This window comes from Astatotilapia calliptera, chromosome 23 (genome assembly GCF_900246225.1).
Source record: "Astatotilapia calliptera chromosome 23, fAstCal1.2, whole genome shotgun sequence".
Classification (NCBI taxonomy): domain Eukaryota; kingdom Metazoa; phylum Chordata; class Actinopteri; order Cichliformes; family Cichlidae; genus Astatotilapia; species Astatotilapia calliptera.
Genome location: NC_039323.1, coordinates 3,514,369 through 3,539,855, shown reverse-complemented (window position 1 = coordinate 3,539,855; position 25,487 = coordinate 3,514,369). Strand labels below are relative to the sequence as shown.

Sequence of the window (25,487 nt, the reverse complement as noted above, 5' to 3'; positions counted from 1 at the left end):
GAAGCATTGCTTAAACGTCTTTTTGTATGTTTTTGTTTTGTTCTTCCAGAACAATGCCCTGGTGGTGCGTGACGTGGACGTAGAGAAGGTTGCATCGTTCGAGCAGCCGTACATTAGCGCGATAAAGATGCTGTGGGCTGACCCTGGCATCCAGGAAGCGTATGATCGCAGGAGAGAGTACCAGCTCTCTGACTCGACCAAGTAGTACGTCTGACATTTCATAATTTACTGAATGACTATTTGCCTTATGTTTAAGCAGTGTGTAAGAATGCATGTTAGAATTTATATTTTTGTTTTCTAAAAATGACACAAAAAGTATTGGGGGGGCAGACGGACGACATCCATTCGGTTGAAGCAAGAGAACAGAATTCAGCAGATGGCATGAGGAGCTCTTGGCAGGTTTATAAATGACGGTAGTAATATATATAGAGCCAATTCCAACCTGCATTAATCTATTTGAGCCAAATGTGGCTCCTTTGAACAGTTGAAGATTGGGATGAAACTGAAGCTTTGCATGATGCATTTATAGTGTAAGTGTTTTGTTAAGAAACAAACTTGTCATCCCCTTTCAGGGTTTCCATATTTTATGTTTCGGACTCATCTTAATATGGATTCTATTCATTTTTACACATGAATCAACACAAATGGGCAAAACAAAAGGTTTCTTTTACACTTAATAAAACCGAAATGTCAATTTGCATGCATACTTGGAGCATTTGCTATGGCAGGGGTCTACCTGTGGCTACTTCATTTCATTGGATAATTGTAAAATGCAAACTCCTAATTATAAATAGCCTCAAGTTTTAAAGAACTGTGTAGACCTGTAAGAAATGATTGTCAGAGTACAGTTCTGGACAATGAAAATCAAGAAAATTGTAAATGTCAAAGAGCAAAGTAACCTTTGGAAACCAGTCACTTAGTTGGGCCACTCGCTCAAACTGAGGAGTCTGGGACAAAGAACTATCTTTACTAGCTTCTTTGTACATGTACAACCATCACTTTAGTGTTTTACCACGCAGGCCTTTATGGTACAACGGCCAGATCAAAGCTACTCATCTTTAGAAAGATGCTGGACTGTAGGAACTGAAACCTGTGGACACAAATGGGGTCATAAGGACGTGGGTTCAGACCTGAAGCTAAATGCTTAAAAGGATGAAAACATCTTCTAAATGCGCGCTAAGCTTGGACAATCTAAGTGAGAGATCTGTACTGGAACAAAGGGGAAATGTGTATATATATATTTTTTTTTAATTAAATGGCAAGGTTAAATTTACTGCATTTATATCGTGTTACTTTCATGTGCACATCTACCCAGCACTTTAAGTGCTTTGGTGCGTGAATGTGCATAACAACGTATGCATTGGTCCCAGGTGGAGCTCAGCATGCTGGATGCTTCGCTCTGCACCTCAGAAAAACAAGAACAAAAGAATTATTGAATCCATTTTAAAATGAGTTGAGCAACTTGACAATGAAAGCACTGTTCATGTGCATGTTGTCTTTTACTTGACAGTTGTGTCTCTGTGCATACATGTGCATCTGTTATGTTCCCTCCCCCTTCGCAGCTACCTTAACTATTTAGAACGAATATCAACACCAGGGTATGTACCCACTCAGCAAGATGTGCTGCGGGTCCGAGTGCCCACCACCGGCATCATTGAGTACCCATTTAACCTGGAGAATATTATATTCAGGTACTGGTGTCTAGTGCTCCTGCTGGTGTTACTGGTTGGCTAGCAGCAGAAAAGTTGGTCAGCCAGTTGGAAACCGTCGATGCCGCTATCTCAATCTACACTGTGTTGCACAGCAAGGCTCAGCACATTCCTGATGGTACACTCTCAAAGACTAGTCTTGAGTTTAAGCCTTAAGCTACAAGACTTTACACACATTTGTTTTTAATTTAACTTTAGAGGATACTGCTTATCTTTTTAGAAACCTACAAGCCTTCACTTTGAGCTCTTTGACAGTGCGAAAAGTTAAAACTGAGAATTATGTCTTTTAGAGCTGCCATCACGGATATAGCTCAATTTCATTTGGAGGGGCGCTAGCGTGAAATGTCCCCCATCCACACCTTCCCCTCGGAAATCTTTGGTTGCATCTGGACTGATGCACTTGCTTTTGGATGGAATATGCTTTATCTGCTGTATGCTTCACTTTCTTTCCTCCCTCTGTCTTTTGTTGTCCTTCTTGTCTCTAGCTATCTAAGTGATCTGGATCGTATTGCTGACCCGTCCTATCTACCAACCCAACAGGATGTGCTTAGGGTTCGAATCCCAACCACTGGGATCATAGAATACCCTTTCGACTTGCAAAGCATCATTTTCAGGTAGAAGACGACATCCATTATCTTGACACAGATTTTAAAGGGATTGGGTATACACAATTTGGGTTAAAGTGTTTTGTCTCTATTTGTAAGTTGGCGCTCAAAGTTGGATTATAACCATGATCTATCCTACGGTGCATTATCCTGATATCATTATCAATTAATAAGTCAACAGAAACTTGATCTGCTAGTATATCTACAGCTGATGATCTAAAGATTTAGTCGTTATGGTAAAGTTTATTTTGCAACATTTAATATTAAGTCAAAAATTGTACACTTTCTATCATATCATTAGCAATCCCAGTCTAATTTCATACTATCCATGTGTGGAAATGTGTGATCAGAACCAACTGGACCACCTGCAGCTGACTGATCTGCTTCAGGGTGCAGTTTCTGGTGCATGTCAAGGATAATCGCAGATAATTTGAGCTTCATCTAAACAGCTTTCTCTCCATGACCTCTCGCTCATTGTAAATGTGAAAGTATTCAGTGCGGGATTTCCATCTGCAGTCTAAAGTAAAGGATCACAAGAAGATGTCATCGAACGGGACTGATTCTAAATCGTTGTTTCTATCACTTGCTGTATGTGCTCCATCGTTTCATTACTTCCTTGAGAAATCCTCATGCACTGAAAGACCAGTGCTGAAGATCCTCTTTCAGTTAACAGTCACATTCTCTAACCTCCATGACAAGCATTTTACATTTACTGCAGCTTCTTTACAGTAAAAGGCACGCAATCTCAAATCGAATATTTTAAACACAAAGAAACAACAATAAAAAGTTGTTTGTATGCAGTTTAAAATTGTGATTTCTGGATTGTATGCATACAATAACTTTGCATACGTTATTAATGCTTTTTATTTAAATAAGACTTCAGAGTGGAGATGGAAAGGAAATGGGAGACGGGCATGTAGCAAACTGGCTGGCTGGTAGTGGGACTGGGTACTTGGTTGTTGAGAGCATTTAAGCCTAACTAAATGAAGTATAATTTGTAATAAAAATGGCTCGAGATAAATGAGTCACAGGGAAAAAAATGCTGACAAATGACATTTCTCTAGCTGTTTTTTTTTAAACGTCTCAGGCTCCAAGGCTGTATTTTTACATCTTAGTCCTCTTCTGTTTCTCTGTAGTCCTGACGTGGAACCTGGAAAACAGGACATAAAAACTAAATGTCTTAGGACCTGCCACCAATACGTACAAGCGCTTCCCTTCCTCCTCCTGTTAAAAAAGGATGAGCAGATTGATGGACCCAGGAAACGCAAGTGATTACAGAAGAGTGCAAATCGATAGGAAGCCATCATGTCAGCCCCCTCCTACGCTTGGCAAGGCTAGAAATAACTCTGCTTGCAATGAGGCTGTGTTGAAGAGGTTCCCAGCAGCCCTATTGCAGATAGCCAATAGGCTCTACTCTGCTTGGCTGTGCTGATGATGGTGAATCACTGCATGTTCTCAGTGACATCAGGTTTTTTGCTGAGATTGAAGAAGCATATTAAAAATATATATATATATATATATATATATATATATATGCATAAGAAAAATGCATGTGAAGAGGCAATAAATGTCAGGTTTTAATGGAAGAATAATGCAATAACAAATTGCTAATTTGGTGATTTCTGCAGTGGAGCATGCAGCGCACTTGATGCAAGACAAGTTCCTCAGCTCAGTTTGTTGTAAATGTGATTATATTCTTCCCACCTGTGTGTGGAGGTCTGCTTTTGTCCAAGTGATGAATTCTCTCATCAGTGGGTGAATAGGAGGCTCACTGAAGACGCAGCGTGCCCCTCAACGTTACACAACAATGCAACAGTTATGTCACCAGGTGGACTCTAAGCTGACTTGCTGTTTGGGAGGACTAACTACTCATCCATAGTGCTCACATGTGCATCTGTAAGCAATAATCGCACGTAGGACTCCAAGGATACTTGCAGCTGACAGGGGTGCTGCTGCAACAAGGAGTGCTTTCATGATGGACCTCTCCATGAGGCCCGTTTCTTTTCTTTTTTTTCATCATAATTGGCTTTTGAAGTAATATCCAGCATAGGAGAGCTTATGGAACTAAGTAGGTCACTCATCCTTGCTAGAGGAAAACAAAGGAGGTCATTTAATATAAAGGAGTTTTATTTTAGGCTTGCTTTTGGAGGGCCCCATTTATCAATGCCGTCATTTCTTCTGGCAGACTTGCTCAGTTCACCTTTGTCTCATCAAACTTTCACTGTGTCATATGTTATTTAAATGGAGCTGAGACTTAACTTTCTGGCCCACTTTCATTCTTACAGTGCCGGTCAAAAGTTTGGACACACCCAAGAATGGGTGGGTGTGTCCAAACTTTTGACCGGCACTGTATCGAGCACCAAAGGTTCTTCGGTGTTTCTACATTTTCATTTTCTTGATTTTTATTTTTTTATTTATTTATTTTTTTGGACGAGCCCAGAGCCAAACAGAAGTGCTTTTTAATCCATGATCCAGATCTCCTGACCTTAGATTTAAAGCCAACACGATGAGCCTTAAAGAAATTTCCTCCATCTTCTTACTTTTTCCCCTTCCTGATTATTTAAAATAATTATTTCCTAATTCTGCATTCTTGTTCCTCCCCACTCTCTGTGCTCCTCTTATATGCCTTCACATTTAGCACCTTATTGGCAGCACAACTTTAGTTATACTGCATGGATTCTATTGCATTGCGCTTTTCAGAGGAAGATGGTGTTGTTTGTATGTGTGCATAAACTTCCCTATGCTTCTTTTGGTTCACCTTGGAACATTTCCCCTGTCATTAGACAGTGCAAATTCATTTCTTTTTATATTGGGTTGCTTGGCTTGAAATGCATTACTACAATTTTTATTTTGAAATAGGCTTCCGTTGTAACCACCTGACCACAGCGTCCTTGAAATCTATTGACTGGCCACTGAAAATGACAAATTAAGAATCCTCTTTGCACAGATCCATTTTCTGAAATGTATTTCTGTCCTGACGTGCTTCAGATCCGTGTCTTGTTCCTGGCTGAATCACTTCAGGATTGAATATTAATATTTAATTTATTTGTAACGCATGTGCTGAACACGTTTTCAGGGCATGCGTACCCCTGGCGTTCTGTGGTTCAGGTCTTATTTGATTAAAGTAGCTCAAAGATTTAACGAATGTTAAAGTGGATGCTGAGTATAATATTTAGTGAGTTAGAAAACTTTACCCAGTAAAGACTCGCAGCTAATTAAAGTTTTTCTTTCCCCTCTGCCCTTCATCCCATCATGTTCCAATCAGGATGGTGGATGTTGGGGGTCAGAGGTCAGAGAGGAGGAAGTGGATCCACTGCTTTGAGAACGTCACCTCCATCATGTTTTTGGTTGCTCTCAGCGAATATGACCAGGTCCTGGTGGAGTCGGACAATGAGGTGAGACAGAGACTTGTAATTTCACACAACAGTTTGATGCTGTGCTCTTAATAAACTTTAAAGTTCGTTTTGATATCAACATATTTCCAGAATTTTGCAATTGTGAGCAAGCTCGGGTTTGTGTACTTAAATTATTAGGGTGCTTGAATAGTAAGCAGAGCGTATAGTCTTACTTTAAAGTCCACTGAGGTGCCAGTGATGCGAATTTCATCATCAGAAGTTAGTGCGAGAGTTCATGTGGACATCACGTGCCTGTCCATTTTTGTCCCCGCACACACTCGTCCAGAGAAATTATTAGTTATTATTTAATTAAATAAACATGCTCCCTAGGCAGTGTGCCTCAAGCGCATACATAAGGCTGCTTTTATGCTTACCCCCGTCGAAAACACGGAGTTGCGCATGCTGAAAATTGCAATTTCTCTTTCTAACCTGCGGCGTTACGCTGCGGCCGCTGCCGCAGCTGGGTTGAAGCCACCATCCGCCATTCTAATGATATTGGTAGACAAGCTCAAAGTCACAGAGTAGACAGAGGGAGATGTTACAAAAATGAGACTTTGTGAGGTTCCAGTTTTGACTTCTTCCAATATCATGTGGCGGTTATTGTCCGAGTAGTGAAACCTGTTGTTCAGGAGAACATTGGAGCCACCTGTGGCTTAATAGCAGGCATAAATAGACCTGACTGTGTGATGTTGTGACTGTGCATGAAGTGACAAATACTGAGGGTATACTGGCACCTTAAGTATAACAAGAATGACTTTTTAGCCATCGGGTCTCCAGCTGTGCATGTCCACGATGGAGTGCAAGTGCATTTATTTAGATTTTTGCAGCTCACAGCTGTAGGTTTAACTTTTTTGTTTACTCCTGCTGCACTCATCAACTGCTTTCCAGTAAAACACCTCTGCAGCTGTACTATGCAGCGCCAGTTAGCTTGTTTTAACAGCAATAGTTGAGCAGTAACAATGCAAATGAACAATTATTCAATGACTCCTTTTGAATTGGAGAAAGTTTAGTAGGTAGTGGCTCCATCGTGTTGTGGTTAATACATTTACCTAATGTGCAAAGCTTCAGGAAGGGCATCTTTTGTTTAAAAGAAGAAAAACTATCAAATCAAACATCTTCTGTGGTGACACCATATGAACATGGGAGCAATCAAAGAAGCTTTCGAGAGAGCACTAAGCAGGTCATCAGACTAACGTCGTATGTCCGCATGAATGAGACACAATTTATCAAATCTCTCACAACAAACTGGACGCAGGTCTTCTGTTTATTTCAGGGATATTTTGCCCGTGTCGTCAGCTTTGGCTTCTGACTGTTCAGATAGAATTATCGCTAATAAAGCTAATGTGATCAGCCTCTGTGTGCCCTCTGCTCCTCTCTGACAACAAACCCTTTCTCTGACCTGGTCATATGATAAACCAAACCCAGCTGCCAGCTGTGACGCTGTACATCAGTACAGCAGCTGCTGCAAGTCAAGTATCGCAGGGTCCAGTCGTCTGGCTGCTCTGTTACCAGTTTAACTGCACACGCGTATGGTGCCAGCTCAGGCACCTCGCTGGACAGACGGATCTGGTTTAATTTTTACAGTCATTTTTCCCCCCTTTAATGTTCAGACTCTAAGAGGTAATAGCAAACACCAGACAATCATGATGCTATTGTTAAACTCGTTTAATGAAAGGTTACCAGCTAAGACAAAGCTTGGCAGACTTCAGTGTGCAGAGATTATCCTGCTGTGATGACAAGCTCAAGACTGAGACTTTGACCCTTGTGGACCAGTTCAAGCCTGACGGGAGTTTTCTTTGCCTTTGATTTCATCAAGTCTGTCCAGGATTGTCTCGTGTCTCGCCATGATGTAATGAATGACCCCGCATGAGTAACGCTGGCAAGGATTTTTAAATTTAAAGTTTTGTTGTTGTTTTTTTGTTTGTTTTTTTGTTTGTTTGTTTTTAATCTGAGAGAGCCAGACGATGTCTAATTTTTCGTGTGTGTGCTTCCACCAGTATTACCAATTTGAAAGGATCTTGAGAAAGTGTGGAGAACGTTATGCTGCCTGTAACATTGATCAGCATGGCTGGTTTAGTGGTGGGAGATGATCTGGGGAGGCACATCCATAGAGGGGTGTACACACCTCTGCAGTCTAGTCATCTGCACCCCGACTGCCATTAGGTATCAGCATGAAATCTTTGGACCTACTGTCAGATCCTATGCTGGTGAAGTGGCTCCTGGGTTCCTCCTGGTGCACGACAGTAGCTGGCCCTGTGTGGAGAGACTAAGCAGGCAGTTCCTGGAAGATGAAGGATTTGATACCGCTGGCCTGCCCCCACACTCGCCTGCTTTGAATCCCACAGAACTCCTCTGGGACATTGTGTTTCGATCCGTCTGACTCTGTCAAGTCGCCACGATGTTGTCAGGCATGCATACAAGAATGTGAGGGCCATACAAACTGCTGAGTACCGTTTTTGAGTTGATGCGTCAGGCTAGTGCATTTTACCAAAATTTCATTGCAGCATTTTTACTCCTTAGGCATGAAAGACTGATGTAGGGTATTGTTGTCACCTGGTTGGCTGGACAGCACGGACGCTGAATTTTGAGCACAAGAACTCAAACAAATTGATGTAGGATTTTCAAGTTGATACCATGAGTACATCTGCTAAACTCAAAGCAAGTTCAAATATTGGTGAAGGTCAGAGGTCACCGTAAATATTCTGTCTCTAGCTCTAAAGATGAGACCTGTTTTTCAATTGAAATAATAAGTGCATCTACTAAAAATCTCAGATTACAAAGCCACTGTTGCCAAAAGCACTTGCAAGTTACACTGTCATCGTTACTGACCTGTATTAGAAAGAAACAGAAATGCCATATAATTGCAGGTTTTGGATAAATGGTCTGCTTTACAGTTTGGTTGCTTTCAGTGTCGAGTGAAGCTGAAAGTGAAGCGTTCTGAACACATCGCTCTCTTTAACGTCCTTGTTTCGTTGTTAGAACCGCATGGAGGAGAGTAAAGCTCTGTTCAGGACCATCATCACATATCCCTGGTTCCAGAACTCCTCTGTGATCCTGTTCCTTAACAAGAAGGACCTGCTGGAAGAGAAGATCATGTATTCTCACCTGGTTGATTACTTCCCAGAGTTTGATGGTAAGGAGTTGACTTGTAAACAAGAGTGTTTCAAAGAGTGAAGGATGTGATGTGCACGCTTGAGGTTTTTTTTTACTTTATATAGGAACCTTGCTTTTGCAGTTGTGTTTTTTTGTTTGTTTTATTGTAGACTGACACCTTATGGCCATGATGCTGTACTACAATACAAACTAATATATTCCTGTAAAATGTCACATCGCTCTCTTATTGAGCAACCTGTCACCCAAGTGTCTTTTATTTTTGTTTTAGTGAATCCTTTCCTCCTCGCTCATTCATAGCGAATACATTTAACTACACCACTCTGTCCTCCTTCCAGGTCCTCAGCGGGACGCGCAGGCAGGTCGGGAGTTCATCTTGAAGATGTTTGTGGACTTGAACCCAGATAGTGACAAGATAATCTACTCCCATTTCACGTGCGCCACCGACACGGAGAACATCCGTTTCGTCTTTGCGGCCGTCAAAGACACCATCCTGCAGCTCAACCTCAAAGAATACAACCTGGTGTGAAGGAAAATTGGAAAGACAGATGGTTAGAGTGCAAGCAAGACACCCACAGCCCCCACACTCAATGCAGTGTCCACATCTGCATGAAATGCACTCGTAAAGAGATGAGCATTGCTTTGTGCTTTTACCAGACCAACACTATCCATATTCTGCCCTCTCTTCACTCAGACCCTTGGTTGCTGTTTTGCCCAGTTTTAAGGACTCTGTTTTTTTTTGGTTTTATTAACTGCTTGTCTTGCACAATCACACATGAAACACATTCAGATATAACACTCCCTCCATTTGTCACCTCTTGGGAGGTTGTTCTCTACTCCGGCGCTCCTCGTTCGGCTCTTGCCGTGGCTCACGTTTTTCTTTCTCTACACTACAGTCTCACTTGCGCTCGTGTGGGTAGAGGACCATCTCCCGGTAGACTAAGCTTTTACGGACAAAGGGCTCTCTCCCATAGTTATTTAACCCATGCATGCTATACACTACAGCCTGAGGGCTTGAGGCCAGGTGGCACACACTGGACTCTGCTCATCTGCAGAGGGTAACGAATTAATCAGACAGTGCTGGGGTGCAGAGAGGTACTTGGTTCTCCTGGGTCTTGAATTGTCCATGATGTGTTCTTTTAACTCTTTCTGGGGGGTTACGTGCCCTAAATGAGAGCATAGAAGCTCTGTTGAATGTAAATAAAGTTTTCATGCTGCTCACACAGAGTGAGGGCTACACAGAGATGACTACATGTTCTCTTTTGACTTTCAATATTTTCATCTATATTAACGTCATTAATTCTTCTGTTGTTCGCTAATTAAACCGATCGACGGCGACTACTCAAAGGAACCCTTTCAGGAGTGGTCAGGTTCTGTTTATTATTCAGTGCCCCTGATTTTATACTGAGACAACACTACCAGTATTTTACGTACTGTACACCAGCTCCCCTGTAATTCTCTATCACTTTGCTAAATTAAAACCACCTACATTTTTCTGTAAATACAGTAACATTGCCAGTATCGTTTTAATCCCTTAACTAGTTCAGATACTAAGAAACATATTTGGGAGCTGGTTTTTGCCAAAAACTAAGTGAAGGTTTTCTCCCGAGTTGGATCGTTCCAGATGTTTAACAGCGTAACACCTCACTTTGTGTGGCATTTCTTTATGTTGTCTCAATCACACGTGTAACAGTACTGTGATTTTTATTTGTGTGAGGATAACTTTCTTGTGCACAATGTGTGAATGATGGCATCAGATTAAACTGGTGCAGCAGTCATGTTTTGGATGAAATAAAGCTTTTGCGCTGCCAGTTTGCTTCAGTCACAACTTTGGTTATGATCATGCAAATGGCTTTTTCCTCTCCTGTAATCGCCTTCATTTTTACCATATTAATCAGCCAACATTTGATTAAACTGTCACAATCATAAATTTTTCTTCTTTTTTTTTTTTGTATGTCTAATTTATCAATTGGATCTATTTGTTATTGATATAGTAAATGAGACGTTGTCCCTAGTTTCAGCTCAAGTTTTGTTTTTTCAACATCAAAGTTGGGAGTAGATTTTATACTGCTGTAAAATATCAAACTATTTTATGGTCAAGTGTTCTGTTTCTAATGATACTTCATATATTTAGTTGTTGCAGTTCTGTTTTTGAAGTGCTTGACATAGGAAAAAGGAAAAAAAAAAAGGTTTCTGTGTCAGGTTTGTGCTTTATGCAAATAGGAAAATGAAAAACAGACAAAAAATTACTTGGTGGTTAAATATTTACTGTTCAGAGATGCTTGTACTTTTTGTAATCTTTAAGGATATGCGTTTGCTCTTGGTACCAATCCCATATTGTGCGTCTTGCCCGATAGTAGTTTAAATATTCCATTAAGCCGAGAGTTGATATGTGGCTTTTTTGTTTTTGTCTTCACTATGTAATTCAGGTAATTTTTCATGACTTTCTCATCACAAGGGCTACTCTTAGCAGCTTTGGTAGAAATGAAAGGAATCTGAATGGTGTAGAGCAAAAGGCGCAATTAATTAGCCTCGGGAGGGTGCCTGAATCAGGAGCGTGTTGACATCCTTTTGAGAGCAGCAGTCCACAGAAGCCTGATAGACGGCTGGTGGCCGTTTAGGTACCCCCCGCCCTCCCCCTGTTTTTTTTTTGTTTTTGTTTTTGTTTTTTTTTACCTTCAAGAGAATAACTAAAGGAAGTTGGGTTTCTTAAGTTGCAATAGGATGTTTTTAGTGTCTTTTCTATTCGACCTTATCACCCAGGTGATCCCATTATGAATTATGTGCTGAAATCAGCGATGCAAAGTTTTCCTCTGTGCTTTTACATATTTGCCTCTTCATTGGTAGTGTTTTCATGCTTGACTTTGACACTGGCTGCATGGGGACGGGAGGGGGAGAGAGAATGCTGGGATATTTTGACCTTAAGTGCACATTGAACGAGGCGGCAGGGTCAGATTAAACTTACCCTGCTGGACTGTAATCTTTACTTTGTTTTAGATGGTAAATGGTTAATCTTTGGTGCTTCACGAAACATTTCAAAGCCTTTATTTTTGACCCACTTGCCCATGTGATGCTGACTGACTGAAGCTGGCCTTTTGGATGCCACAGAAAGGCACGTTCAGGAAACGCTGTTCCCTTGAGCCGTGGCTTGCAACCTTGAGAAAATACTGTCCTGCAGACGGTAAAAACACAAAACAAAGGTTGCGTTCAGCCTCTGGTGTCAGCACGGTGGCGTCGGTTTCCACTCGCTGACGACGTGGATTTTTACGCTAACACAGAGTCCCATGGTTACACTACCAATGACCAGAGCCGTCAGAAAAGCCGGTTCGGTTATTTTTAATAATCCTTTTCTTTTATATCTACTTTGCTTCATTCTACACACAATGCATTTTAACAAAGACTCACATGACAATCCAGTACAAAATGGTGTGCCAAGCAAATTCTGTGTTAAGCAAAGGCTTCAAAAACCTGTTTAACTTGACCCAGGCCTGTGCAGTGAAAGTTATTGCAGCATTTAATTGAGTCTTACTTGTGGTTTTAGTTTGCAAATGAAGCTTGCATGTTGAGCCTCATTTCTTTCTTTTTTTTTTTTTTCCTTTTTAAATTGTATTTATTGAAAAACTTGCCAAATGAAGGTACTGAAATGGCCATTGTGTTTTTGGTGGTTGAATATGCTGCGTGTTTACATCTGCCATTCTGCGCTCTCTCTTATCTCCTTTATTTGATTGGACTGTCTATTGTTTCCCTGGGTCAAAGGCACTGAAAATACACCGCTGCAATGGGCCTGCGTTCATGCAACTTGTCCATTCAAGCACGCTCGTTGGTACTCTGAGGTGTGTGTGTGTGTGAGTGTGTGTGTGTGAGAGAGAGAGAGAGAGAGAGAGAACACTTTGATGGGTGTTGCTTATGCTTGAGGTCCATTCTGGTTTCAGGGATGGATATAGTGATATTAAAAAGCTCTTTGCATCTTTTTTTTTTTTCCTCCCCTTTTGTAAGGTTGACACACCGTATTTAGGACCACTTGACATGATTTTTCTTTTCAGACAATTCAAATTTTGTGTAGTGGTGTACAAATTGAAAGTAATGTATTTTTTTTTTTTGTTTGTTTTGTTTTAAAGTATACCAAATGTAAATTCTGTACAATGAGTGTGCCAATCCCCTTTTCTTTGTAAAGCCAGACTCTTAACAAGTGCCAATGTTGTGGAAAAAATTCAGAGGACCTGTGGATTTCGTGGTCCAGTTTTTAAAGCAAACACTAAGTGTGTGATTAATTAACAAAAAGGACAGTTTTATTCTATATTTAAGATTAATGATGAACTGCTGTTTTTAAAAATAAGTGTCATTTTAACTGCATGCGTTTTGTCAGGTTGGGGGAGGGAGTGGGGGGTGAGATACTCTATTCATGCAACGCCCTCGAGAAAAGGGTCCTAATGGTTATTGATTTACAGTATTTTAGCCATATTTCTCTATTTGTATGTTTCATTTCAACCACTGTTGCCTGAACCTCATTCATACATGATGATTTTTACATAGCCTTCTCCTTTAAATGTTTTAAATTGGAATAAAATATGTTCCTATACTCTCTTCTTGCATCCCTGTACTTTTATTCTCAAGTTTTTTTTTTTTTGTTTTTTTTGTTTTTTTATATAAATAGTGACTTGAAGATTCCACCATTTAAGGTCATGTGTAATTTCTGAATGCATTTTATCCACATGGATTGGAAAATGATTTGTTGTATAAATACTGCTGCCCTTTGGAAAGCAGCGACCTCTCTCTGCAGTCTTAAGGTAGGATACTGTTTAGTGAAAATGGATATTAACAAACAAGTGCTCAAGTGACTGGGTAACAAATCATTTTGACTCTTGAAGGTAATCGCACACTACTTTTCACAAAACTATTTTGATAACGCAGCGCACATATTTATTTTTTACTTTTAGCGCCTTTTAAATCTGAGATTAAGACGTCCTAAAATGGGTTTTGAAGTATGGAAATCCCAACTTGTGAAATGCATATAAATATATACATTCAGTATGTGGTTCAGCCTCATTTACCGTGAGTTACCCCAAATTGATGCAGTGGATATGATCAGCATGTGCCGCTGCGGAGGTGTTGCTGAACCAAAGTTAGATTTTTCTTATCCTCCTCTCTGTGGGGTTTGAGTCAGGTGTGTGAGCTGGCCAATCAAGTACAGTAACAAGATGGTCAGCAAACCATTTGGTGGTGGTTTTAGCACTGCGGGCAGGTGCTGTGTCCTGCAAAAAAGGAATTTAGCATCACCGTAAAGTGCTCTAAAATATTGTCATACGCTGTGTTGACTTTGGACTTGGTAAAATGCGGCAAGCGCCAACACAAGCAGATGGCATGACACCTCAAATCATCAGACTGGAAAACGTTCACTGGACTTCAGACACTTGGATTCTGAGCCTCGCCTTTATTTTCCAAGAGACAATGTGCTAACTGAACAGTTCTTGTTGTCTTTAGCCCAGGTGAGATGCTGTATAGACGCTGTCACTGGCTCAGGCGTGGTTTGATATTAGGAAAGTACATGAACGAGGTGCTTGATGCTTATTTTGTTTCTAAGGAGCCAGACTTTATTGTAATTTTTAAAGTGGTCTTGAACAGTTTCTACAGCTGATCTAAGAGTTTTTCAAATTTTTTCTTTAGGCATCGGATGCTTTTTCAGTCTTGTCCTTGACCATTTTCAGAGGAATATTATTTTTTGTTTTGTTATGCCACTTAACACTGACCTATGAATCATTCAAGCATACAAAAGGCCCCTAACTGAAGACACAGTTGTCTACACATAACAGACAACTTGGCAAATAATCAGTTTTAAAGTGTATCTTTGAGCACTTTGTTGCCACCAGTCTGACGCAAAAACAAATAAACTGTTTGAATTTTAAGATGACAGTTTGACAGCTATAAGTGTTTTGCCCTAAAAGGTGATTCAAAGAAAGCCAAAGAGGCTTCACACTGTTGAAGAACAAAGGTGGTCAAACTACAGACTGAATTTCAAGCATCCAGACTGTTTTTGCCTCACATACGGTATTTCCATGCATGTTTCCACTTCGGTGCAGTCATTTATTGAATTGTCCCATTTTTCCTAACAAAACGAAGCAACGAGGGGTGATTCAGAACTTTTGCATCTTACCGTAGAGTTAAGGAATTTTCATAACTTCACTCTTAAAAGTATAAAACACTCACTGTGGTTCTATTAAGTTCTATGCCCATAACTGTGAATTTAAAGGTAAATAACAGTCATTTGCTCCCAGTAGAGTAGAGAGTTCACATAAAAGATTTCTTCAGTTCAGCTCTCTACAACAGGGATGTCCATTTTACATCGTTTACTTTGATATTAAGTGGGCCGAACCAGTGAAACTTCTGTTTCTGTCAGTGCAAAGCAGTTTAACTACACATTTAATCCCTGAGATATCTTAATTTAAGAAAAAGAAGTGCAATTTAAGCACTTAAAATTCTCAGCTTTTCTAACTCTGTCAAGTATGACTGCTTGATGTATGAATTGTAAGTGTGGACCTACTTTTAAAAAAGTTTCTGTAGTAGTTAAAAAAAAGAAAAGAAATTTCAGTTACGTTATTGTCTGTGTACTTTGGTGTAGTGCGAGTGGACATAGGGCAGTTCTGTAAGTCTAAATTTGATTCCCTCATTCAAATGTTTCAAAGCCATTGATGGGCTGGATTAGTGGTTCTCGGACCGATTCTGATGTTTGTCTAACAACTAAAACCTATTTTTAAAATATATATTTTTAATGTATTAATATTATATTTTTTTTAATGTTATAATTACTCGTTATTCTTGGCGATAAACTATGGCACACAAACCTCCAGTGGTGAGTGGGGAGAGCCTGTGTGTGCTGACCTGTCCGCATGAGGCGCTGCTTGCTCAGACTTGGGCCTGCTGCTGTAGATCCGCGGGGTGTAGAGCTGCTCTCCGCGCATCTATCCGTGGTGTTTCTGTGTGGGGCGTTCAGCCCAGCAGCGTCGCCTTTGCCTACCCACCAGCTTCGGGAAGGGGCTGACTTTCTGGCTCCGCTGCCGATCCTCCCGCACTCCCTCCGTTCAAGAGGGGATAAACACAGAGTTAAAGTCCAAGCCGGGCAGCGTTGCAGTTTCAGCGTTAGCGGCGATTTTAATTTATTTTTTATCCCCCCTATCTCTCTGGCTCCCTCCACTCACGCGACTCAATTGTTGCCGTTGGACCAAACGGGATTGAACTTGAAACGAACCCGCAGACATTTTGTTATTTCTGAGATTTCTTCTTCACTTTTTTCATCCCTGTGGCGGCTGCGGGGAGCGAGCCGCGAGCTGTAAGGGGGCCAACGGCACGAGGCGAAACACGGTCGGCGTTCACCTTCCGCTCCGCTCGCGGGCTGCATCCAAACATTTAGTGCACGCACGGCGTTATTAATTTACCTGCGCTGAGCTCGCGACGCTGCCGCTCGTGCGCTAAAGCGGAAAGCTTACGACGGCGATGAATCATTTTGACTGACAGCTTTTGAAGAATTAGCTAGCTTTAGCCAGCACTGATGGTGCTTTCCTGCTCACGCTAAAGCAGTAAATACGGGGTCGGGACAACCCAGATAGGACACAGACTCTTTTGCCTCTCTAACGGCCGCAAAGTGCATCACTTATAATCGGCTTAATTTTATATTTATTTATTTTGTTTAAAAGAGGTGGTGGGGTGGGGGGAGTCCCCTAGCTACTGTTAGCTAGTCATCCTGCTAACGCTGGACAGCTCCTGTGTACGGCTGGGCTAGCTTTGGACAAAAGAAAGAGCAACGCAAGGGGAAATATAAACATCGTGTTTGGGAAGGAGAGCAACAAACAAGGAACTGACATGATGTTTCCACAATCAAGGCACTCAGTAAGTGGCTTTTCATTTCAGCACTGTTGTCTGCTACGTGTTTACGCATGCAGGTTGAGTCGGGGAGAGAGGAGATTACGCATGTGACTTGTTTCTTGGCTGCAATTAAACAGAGTTGCGTTTTTGTTTTGTTTTTTAGTAAGAAGAAGCAGTCTTTGTGGGGCAGTAGCACAGTGTTGGTTTCTAACTGGCACCGTTTAGTTCTGTAGAGGACGTGTGGACTCGACATGGCAGTATTTGTAATATTTGCATTGAAAAGCTGTTAAACTTTTTTTTTTCTCCCAGATGATTGCACTGAAAATCATCCAAATCAAACCTCAGTTGAATGCTGTCACGTTTCATAACCACACGCTGCTTTCACTCCCTTGTGCCGTTTAGTTTCATTCTCCAAAATGCCAAAAAGCAGGCATTTAGGCAAATTGAGCTGTGCACTGTTACATGCAGGTGGGTGATTTTTTTTTTTCCTATTTTATTTATTTATTTATTTTTATGAGTGGAAAATGCACATCTCTGTTCTCCTAAATTCCAAGTTTCCATGGTAACAGATACTAGTCCAGGGCATGCATTCATCAGTGAGGAAGACTCTCAGCCCTTTGGTCAAACATTTATGTTTAGTGACTGGCAGAACTGTGTCACCTGTCACTGCATGGCTTTAGAGCCCTGATTCTATTAGCTAGAAAATTAAATTAAATAAGTATGTTTTTTCAATCTTTCTGGGCTTACATGTGACTTAAAATTACATTGGAAACCTTCTCCATTGTGTTATGAGAAACCTTTTGATGGCCTCCAGTTTTTGCCCTCTGCAAAGGTGAAAGTAACAGAGTGATAGATCCAGGTAAACACAACAAACCGCAAAAAGACTTTTGCTTTGCTGTTATGAATCATGCCCTCTGTTTTTCTCTGGCAACATTTTGTTGCCACCGCTAGTTCTCTTACTGTTGAAAGGGTAAGGGTTGTTTGCTGAAGCCGAAACCAGAATGTCTTCTGACACGAATGCTTTGCCCTTTGGCAGTCTGTGTGGCAGCCTGATTATGCTGCACTGTGCTGCTGCTGCCACTGATGTGAGTCTTCAGAAGTAGGATGGAAGGATTTGGGAACCTCTGGTTGCAGTCTGGCTTGTCAGATCGGTGAAACCCTTCATAAGCACAGAGTCCCAAGAAACCTCAGCTAAATTATGTTATTTTCAATGCCATCTGCAAATCCGAGAATACATAAGTCTCTGTTTATCCTTATGAATATCTCCTAAAGTAGAGAGTTTATCAGAGGTATGAAAGCAAGAGGAAAAAAATTTATTTGTCTACAACCATTTTATTAGCATAATAACCAAATCAGATACAATTACAGCCTCTTACATTTTGTTTGTCTTTGTGCTAATTAATATGCTTCAGTTACAAACAGACCTTTCACAGTTGTTGAGGTTTGTGTAGCTACAACGTGTAGTTACATATTTTGGAAAGTGCAGGTCCAGCATGGCGTATGGAGCTCTCTGAGGTCTACCCTGTAGATTAAACACAGTACTACAAATCAAACATTAGACAGGACACAAATCCGTTATTCTTTATGTGTATTTAAAACTGCTGAATTTCATGTGAGAGAAAGCAGATTTGAATTATTGCTTCACTAACAAACTGCAGTTCAAGGTTGCTCTCATGAGCTTGGGAGACCACTCCCCCTTTCCCTCGTAATCCATTCCCAAACCCTGCATTTATTGCAGATGTACTAAATTGAACCCTAATGCATAGAAACCACCTTGTTCTTAGTAGCAGAGCAATCCAGTTTAAACAGTTACGCAACTTTAGAGCCAGTGTAATCTACATCAATACTTGCATCAAACAGAAAACCGATAGCTGCCAAGAGGCTCGATGGATTCAAATGCAGTGTAGCGCTACTCCTGTTCTGACAAGATGTTTTGGACTTCCTCTTCATAACGTGCACTGTCAAGCGGCAAGAATGGGTTGACATTAAAGTTCTGCCTGCATATGAGGATTTCCTCGGGTCACAGGGTGGCAGCGTACTTGACTGCTTGCTTTAAATGTGTTCACTGAACTGATCATGGTGATTTCATCTTTATCCTCACCCCGCAGTTCTAAATTAAATTCATCGAGCAGGCCGGTCAGATCTGTCAGGAACGCTAAGTCCAAAAGCTACTGGCAGTCCTCTAGTTTTGCATGTTTTCAAGCTTCAGAAAACCAACTCTTTTAGGTTGTGTTCATACCTCTGAAAATTTCCTTAGTAAGAACAAATGGGCTTAGAATTTGACAACGTTTGCATACAAGTACTTTTGTGCCATCTGGTTACAATTTAGTTATTTCCTTACTGTGAAAAATTGCAAGTGTGTATGTGAGAGACACTGGGGAGTTTTTATTTGTCACTTTCACCATGAAGACAGTAACATGTTGAACTTGTTTACAGATAGAGATGAATACTTGAGTCTACCTTGATTAGAGGACAGAAGTGGATAGATATCAGGTACAGAAACAGGAAAAACTGTAAAGTCATAACATTTAGTAGCATTTAAAAAAAAATACTGAAAGTTAATGTTAAGTGTTTGTTCTGTGTAACAGTCAATTGAGTCTGTTAGGTTACCTAATTTTTGTAGTGGCTGTCTAAAAGAAAACAAGTACCACCTGTGCATAGTCCCAGCAGTGTTGCAACTTGAGTCTCCTGATAGAAAAGAACATTTAGTCATTATAGTTATTCATATAAACACTGGTGTACATTTTTGTGTAAGGTGTGTTGTGTAAACCACAACACTGTGGAGCTACTGCAATAACGCAGCTGCCAGCACCTTGTTTACTTAGTTGTTTACTTGCACTTACTGCAAGCATCAATAAAACATTGTTCGGTACTTCTTCTTTTTTTTTGCATTGTCATTTACGCAAATTTTATTGAAAAATTGTGATGTCATTTTGAGGCTATATCGCCCACTCCTAATTGTGCATGACTATCTCTGGAAGAGAAAGTTATTATTGTAGCTTTTGTCTTTGTCTTTGCCAGAGTGCTGGTTACCACAACACTGTGTATATCCTCCCAGATACTCCTAACATTTGAGTGAATAACAACCTCTGCATTTTGTTTGCTTCCAGTGGATCTCTGTGGATCCTAAAGAAAACCTTTTATCAGAGAGTACAGTAAAGGTACTTATGTCAGACAGTTGTTTTTATTGTATTATTAATATTAAAACCTGCACCTCACATTGGGTAATTACTGGGACGAGATGCCATCTTCGGTCTTCTCTCGTCTCTGGTTGAAGTTATAAACCAGTCACCTCCTGATGGAGTGAGTCCTCAGTCACCTTTTCCAAGGTGAGAGCAGCTGGGCCACTCCACTCCTGCCTGTCTACTTATCTAGGAGGTTATTTTTCTAATCCAATTGAGTGCTCTTTACGCTTTATTGGAGTATTAAGACCAAACTCACAGGATTAGACGTGGGGTTTGGGAATTTAACGTCTTTTCACCGGAGCTGCAGCTGGTTCAGTCTTAACCGACTACAGTCGGTCACGCCTAACCTTTCACATACACACCGCCCTCCACTGTGATTTTTCACATAAATAAACTGTACAAACACACACATTCCCTGTTCAGATCCTCTCTTCAGTTGCTGCTGCTGTCATAAAGGTTCAGGGATGGGAAGTATATGTGACACCCATATAGATATGAGTGTCACCGATAAGGACCTGGCGGATGAGAGAAGTGGCACCGCGATATAGCAAACTGATGGGTCTCGCAAACAAATTTAGTTACATACACATTCAACAATCCTCTCATGTCAGATTTTCAGGGGAAGCTTTTATTGGTTGGGATGGTTATTAAAATATTTAGGTATTTTTTTAAAGCTGTTGACTTTACTGAGACACTTGAGGCACATTTCCTCAATGCAAAGTGTATCTAAAAGGCATATTTGCAGAGGCCGGTAGGCTTTTAGCTGTTTCATAATTGTACACAAGTGACAGATTTTCCCGTCTCCGTACTTTTTGCTGTTTGGATAGTTGCTTCTTTCCACGGATATCTGAACCCATGGACCATATCAGCTAAGTCCGATAACATTACAATTTTAGCAAACATTTAAGTGCAATTTATTTGCTTCATTGTATTTTCAGTCCACTCTACCTTTGTTGAGGCTACAGATTTAAATATACTGATTCTAATTTTTTTTATAGGTTTCATATACACTGAAGCAAACGCTATCATATTGTCTGACGCTGGGAATACAACGGGCAGCTGGGTCTTGGAAGCAGTTTTGTTCCATACTTGGCATGGCTTTAGATCAGACTGGGAGCATTTCAGAAGCAGTGTTCAGTCTGTATAAGGTCTTTTAATTTGAAAATTGATTAGATTCTCTTTGCTATTCCTGTGGCTTGATTTCCTGCCCTCCTCAAGTGTTCTGTGCAACTTGACTGCTTCGGTTAAAAGCAGCACAGAGTGGAGAACTGCTGCAGGAACGCTTCTGAAATATCTGCTGGAATTACAAGTTGTTTTAGGTGAGAATAAAAAATGTGACCTCAATGACAAAGAAGAGGCTATCTTCAGCTGCTCTGTTATTCACAAGGGGTCTTCACAGTAGGTAGCTCGGCATGTTTGATTTGGCAGAGTTTTTACGCTGGATGCCCTTCCTGATGCAACCCAATAAGGACTTGTGTCTCCTCCGGGATCCACTCGGGACACGATCAGTTGGCGAATATGTAAACACTGAACTCGACCTTGACCTTAAGCACAGTTTGGGTGAACACCCATTAGTTTATCAGTAATATTTTAGGAAAAATAGAGATTCTTGTGAATTTTGGTCAGTGCATCCCTTGCTGTGAGCTTATTGGTCATTTTACCGTTTAAGCTATTCATACATGATTTTTGTTAAGTGAGTAGGCCAGTTCATTGCATGCTGCTTGGTTATTACATTTGTTTGCTATACTATGAAGCACTTTGAAAACAGCCACAGCAGATAGAACATGCTGTTGAAAAAGTGAGTAATTACGTTGAAAATGATAAAAGTCCAAAAACAACAAAAGTAAGAACAACTATAATACAATAAAAACAAATAAGATCACTGTTTCTGTATAAATTGGCATTGCTAGTCAGATGACTGGTGAGCTAGTGTAACAGTAATCGAGCCAAGACTATAATAAATGCATTTATTACTGTCTAAATTCTGCCTATGGAGGAAAGGTTTCACCATTGCCAATTACCTTAAATGAAAGAAGCTAGATTTCACTAGTGCACCAATTTAACTGGCCATCTAAGCGATGATGCCACCAAATACTTACAAAAGCAGGAGATAGAGTTGACTATCATCAGCATACCAGTGAAAGGAGGTTCCAATTTTTTTGAACGGATCCCAGTGGAAGCCCTTAAATTGAGCCCTGTGGAACTCCGCATTGCAGGGATCAGAATCAGTGAGACAGAAAATAGTTGGAAAATAGTTGGAAAATAGAAAATAGTTGGAAAATAGACCTAAAGAAGTGCCACAAGATGCTGTAAACAACTTTTTTATTACCAGTAATCGTCATCATCAACAACACACAAGCATACAAGTGTGCATATTTAACAATAAAGCAGGAGCAAAACAAAGTTTGGTACTCACATTTTTATCATCAATCAAACCCATCGAAGTCCTCATCCTCTGTGTCTGAATTGAACAGCTGCGCTAAATCTCCATCAAACATGCCAGGTTCACTTTCTTCACTGTCAGAGTCACTTTCCGTGCCGTGCGGCTCCTCGGAAATGATGCCGGCTTTTGCGAAAGCTCGAACAACAGTGCCAGCAGACATGTTAGCCCAAGCATCTACAATCCATTCGCAAATTGTGGCGTAACTCGCCCGGCGCTGCCTTCCACTCTTAGTGAAACTGTGGTCTCCATCGGTCATCCATCGCTCCCAGGCCGCTCGCAGCCTTACTTTGAACGGGCGGTTCACACCGATGTCCAGCGGTTGGAGTTCCTTTGTCAGGCCTCCCGGAATGACAGCAAGCTCACAGTTCATTTGTTTCATTAGTTTTTTCACATCGGCTGTGAGATGGGCACGCATAGAGTCACAGATTAAGAGCGATGGTGATGCGTGGAAAAAACCACCTGGTCTCCTTACATACACCTCCCTCAGCCACTCTTTCATCATTTCCTCATCCATCCAGCCCTTTTCATTTGCCTTAATGATGATTCCTGCTGGAAACTTCTCTTTAGGCAAAGTCTTTCTCTTAAAAATCACCATAGGCGGCAGCTTCTGTCCATTAGCATGGCAGTCAAGCACAACAGTAAAAGAAGACTTTTCGTGCCCCGTTGTGCGTATCGCTAGCGTGCTGGTCCCCTTCTTCTCCACAGTGTGACTCACCGGGATGTCAAAAGTGAGCGGGACCTCGTCCATGTTTGTGATGTGGCTGGGCTGGATGTTTTTGTCGCCGATGTGTTTGCTGCAGTAGGAGCGGAAGATGGCCAGCTTTTCCTTATAATCCGCTGGAAGTTGCTGCGCTACCGTAGTCCTGGTCCGGATGGAAAAATGGCACCGTTTCATAAAAAGTGAAAGTGAAACTGCTTTTAGCCGAATGGTGACCGTCGAAACGCTTCTCCCGCTCGTTCTTTGCTCGATGATCCACCGCTCGGGCCACCTCGCCTTATGTCCGCGGAAACTCAGCGGAAACTCAGCTGCGTTTTCTTGACCTGCCGGAGCTTGTTTTCCAGCTTCCTCCATTTGCGAACCATCGATTCGTTAATCTTAAATTCTCTCGCCGCTGCTCGATTTCCATGTTCCTCCGCGTAGCTGATGGCCTTCAGTTTAAACTGTGCTTCATAAGCGTGTCTCTTTGCCATTTTCAGGGTTGCACCCACACTTCACCCTTTAGCGTTCTCATGGTGTTCTCTACTACGTCCTCCTTACAACACACAGGGCGCACTGCGCTATAGGGCGCGCCGTACTTTTTGAAGAAAATCTAAGACTTTTAAATGCGCCTTATGGTCGTGAAAATACGGTATTAGGATATCATAGTCGACTCTATCAAGCAGAAGAAGAATTACATAGTCACCAGAATCTGTACTAGGAAGGGTTTTAAATGTGGATTGAAAAAACTCCCAGATATCATGCTTTTCCAAAAAAGGTAAGTTGAAAATTGGTTGCTAGTAGAGCAGGGCAATATGACCAAAAATATTTATCACGATATACATTTGAAAATTTGCGATAACGATATAACTGACGATATAACTGACACTAGACAAAATACTTTGCAACTCCACAACTTTATTAGTGCAAAAAAAAAAAAAACTATGTATTTTCACTTAAACAAGCAGCTGTTTTTTTTGTTTTTTTTTAAATATGCATTAGTTATATAACAATTTAACAGTGCAAATGCAAATTCCTTGCTGACAGTTTAACCAAAAGGCATTTCCAGTGGAAACTGGCCGACATATCCTCAGCACAACCATGTAGAATATCCACAAAACTTAAAAAGAGGTTATACACACACAATACGGTAATATTATGTTGAAGCACAGTACGTATCACTCCGCGAGGCTCCTGCCTACGATAGCCGTAATGCTCCGACAATCCATCAAGCGGTGCGGCTTCGTAGCTTAGCAAAGTCGTACTAAAACATTTGACAGATTTTCGAGCGCCGTGTACCACATAAAATCGTTTTGAGGTCAGTAAACACAACCAGAATTCATACATAAGGCACACAGGATTATAAGGGGCACTGTCGATTTTCAGAAAAATCAAAGGATTGATTTTAAGTGTGCTGTATTTTCCAAAAAACACGGTAATAACGATGGCCCACTAGCATGCGCTACCAAAAATAGTGCTTTGTTGTGTATCTGACGGACGAAAGCCAAACCAGTTCAAACCCACTGAAGTTGCAGCATTTTTGCAAACCAGTTCTGGTTCATCTGTTTCATTCAACGATCCATTTTCGCCCTTCTTATTCTGCGTCGCCGCCATGCTTTTTCCGCCATGTGTGTATGAAAACAAAGGCACTACACATGCGTGTTTTACCCATATTCTATCGCCATATTTCATTTTCTTGTCGTTGCCCAACATTATACCGGTATTACCGTGAATGGTATGATATAGCCCAGCCCTAGTTGCTAGTGGACATTTTAACCTCCAGTTGCCAAGGTAACCCTGTAATGTAATTGCCACCCACTCATATGTCAAAGAGCCCCGCAGATGCTGGTCTAAAATGTCCTTCAGTGAGTTATCTGATGTTCATATATCAGCTAAGGAATCAAATATTTTACACTTGTAGTTAAAAAAGAATTGGAGTAATCTCAGCGGACTGACACATTTCTAAGGTTTTTAAACATCTGGCACTGTGCTCATCGCTTTGGTTTCTAAGTTCCTTGGTTTATAGTGGAAAGTTGGAAATTTCAAATTGTACTGTAACTTTCACATAATTTATTACAGCGTTAAAAAGAAGTAAATATACACAATTAACTTTCACATTGTGTTTGTGTTATTAGTTGGTGCTTTATGGCATCGGAATAATTGTTTTTCCATAGAACTTTCGAGAAAGTTGAACGTGCACTCCTCAGCTGGCAGTGATGGAGGAGGATATCCAGCCCAAAGAGCTGCAGCATGGCTCTGACTCTACTGTTAGAACCAGTGGGAGAGTTTGGTACAACCCAGCTGTGGACAATAACTTGTGCTGAGCGCTGAGCAGAGAATCCAGGTCTTGTTAAAACCACGCGGCTTAGCTGGCTTATCCAGTGCCTGTGCAAAATATTGCGGCTGTGGACGGAGCAGAGTTGACTGCTCCTGTTGTAAGACAGAGATGTTGTATTTAAGCTGATGCACTGCTGGCTCAGCGGTT

At 41.0% G+C, this 25,487-nt stretch overlaps 2 protein-coding genes across 5 annotated transcripts in view; both read left to right on the top strand.

The window, feature by feature from the left end:
- The window catches only part of LOC113015699 (guanine nucleotide-binding protein G(q) subunit alpha-like), a 33,875-nt gene extending 20,471 nt beyond the window's left edge, over positions 1–13,404 (top strand). For all 3 annotated transcript variants that reach the window (XM_026157838.1, XM_026157837.1, XM_026157836.1), the window contains exons 4-8: positions 50–204; positions 2,195–2,323; positions 5,580–5,709; positions 8,689–8,842; positions 9,159–13,404. In XM_026157838.1, the coding sequence (XP_026013623.1) occupies positions 50–204; positions 2,195–2,323; positions 5,580–5,709; positions 8,689–8,842; positions 9,159–9,349 (759 nt within the window). In that variant the 3' untranslated portion in view covers positions 9,350–13,404. The remainder of the gene's footprint in view (positions 1–49; positions 205–2,194; positions 2,324–5,579; positions 5,710–8,688; positions 8,843–9,158) is intronic.
- Positions 13,405–15,667: 2,263 nt separating this feature from the next.
- The window catches only part of tle5 (TLE family member 5, transcriptional modulator), a 57,472-nt gene continuing 47,652 nt past the window's right edge, over positions 15,668–25,487 (top strand). Inside the window, exon 1 of one of the 2 annotated variants that reach the window (XM_026157999.1) lies at positions 15,668–16,701. In XM_026157999.1, coding sequence (XP_026013784.1) covers positions 16,675–16,701 — 27 coding nt within the window. In that variant the 5' untranslated portion in view covers positions 15,668–16,674. The remainder of the gene's footprint in view (positions 16,702–25,487) is intronic. The other variant, XM_026157998.1, reaches the window with a different exon arrangement.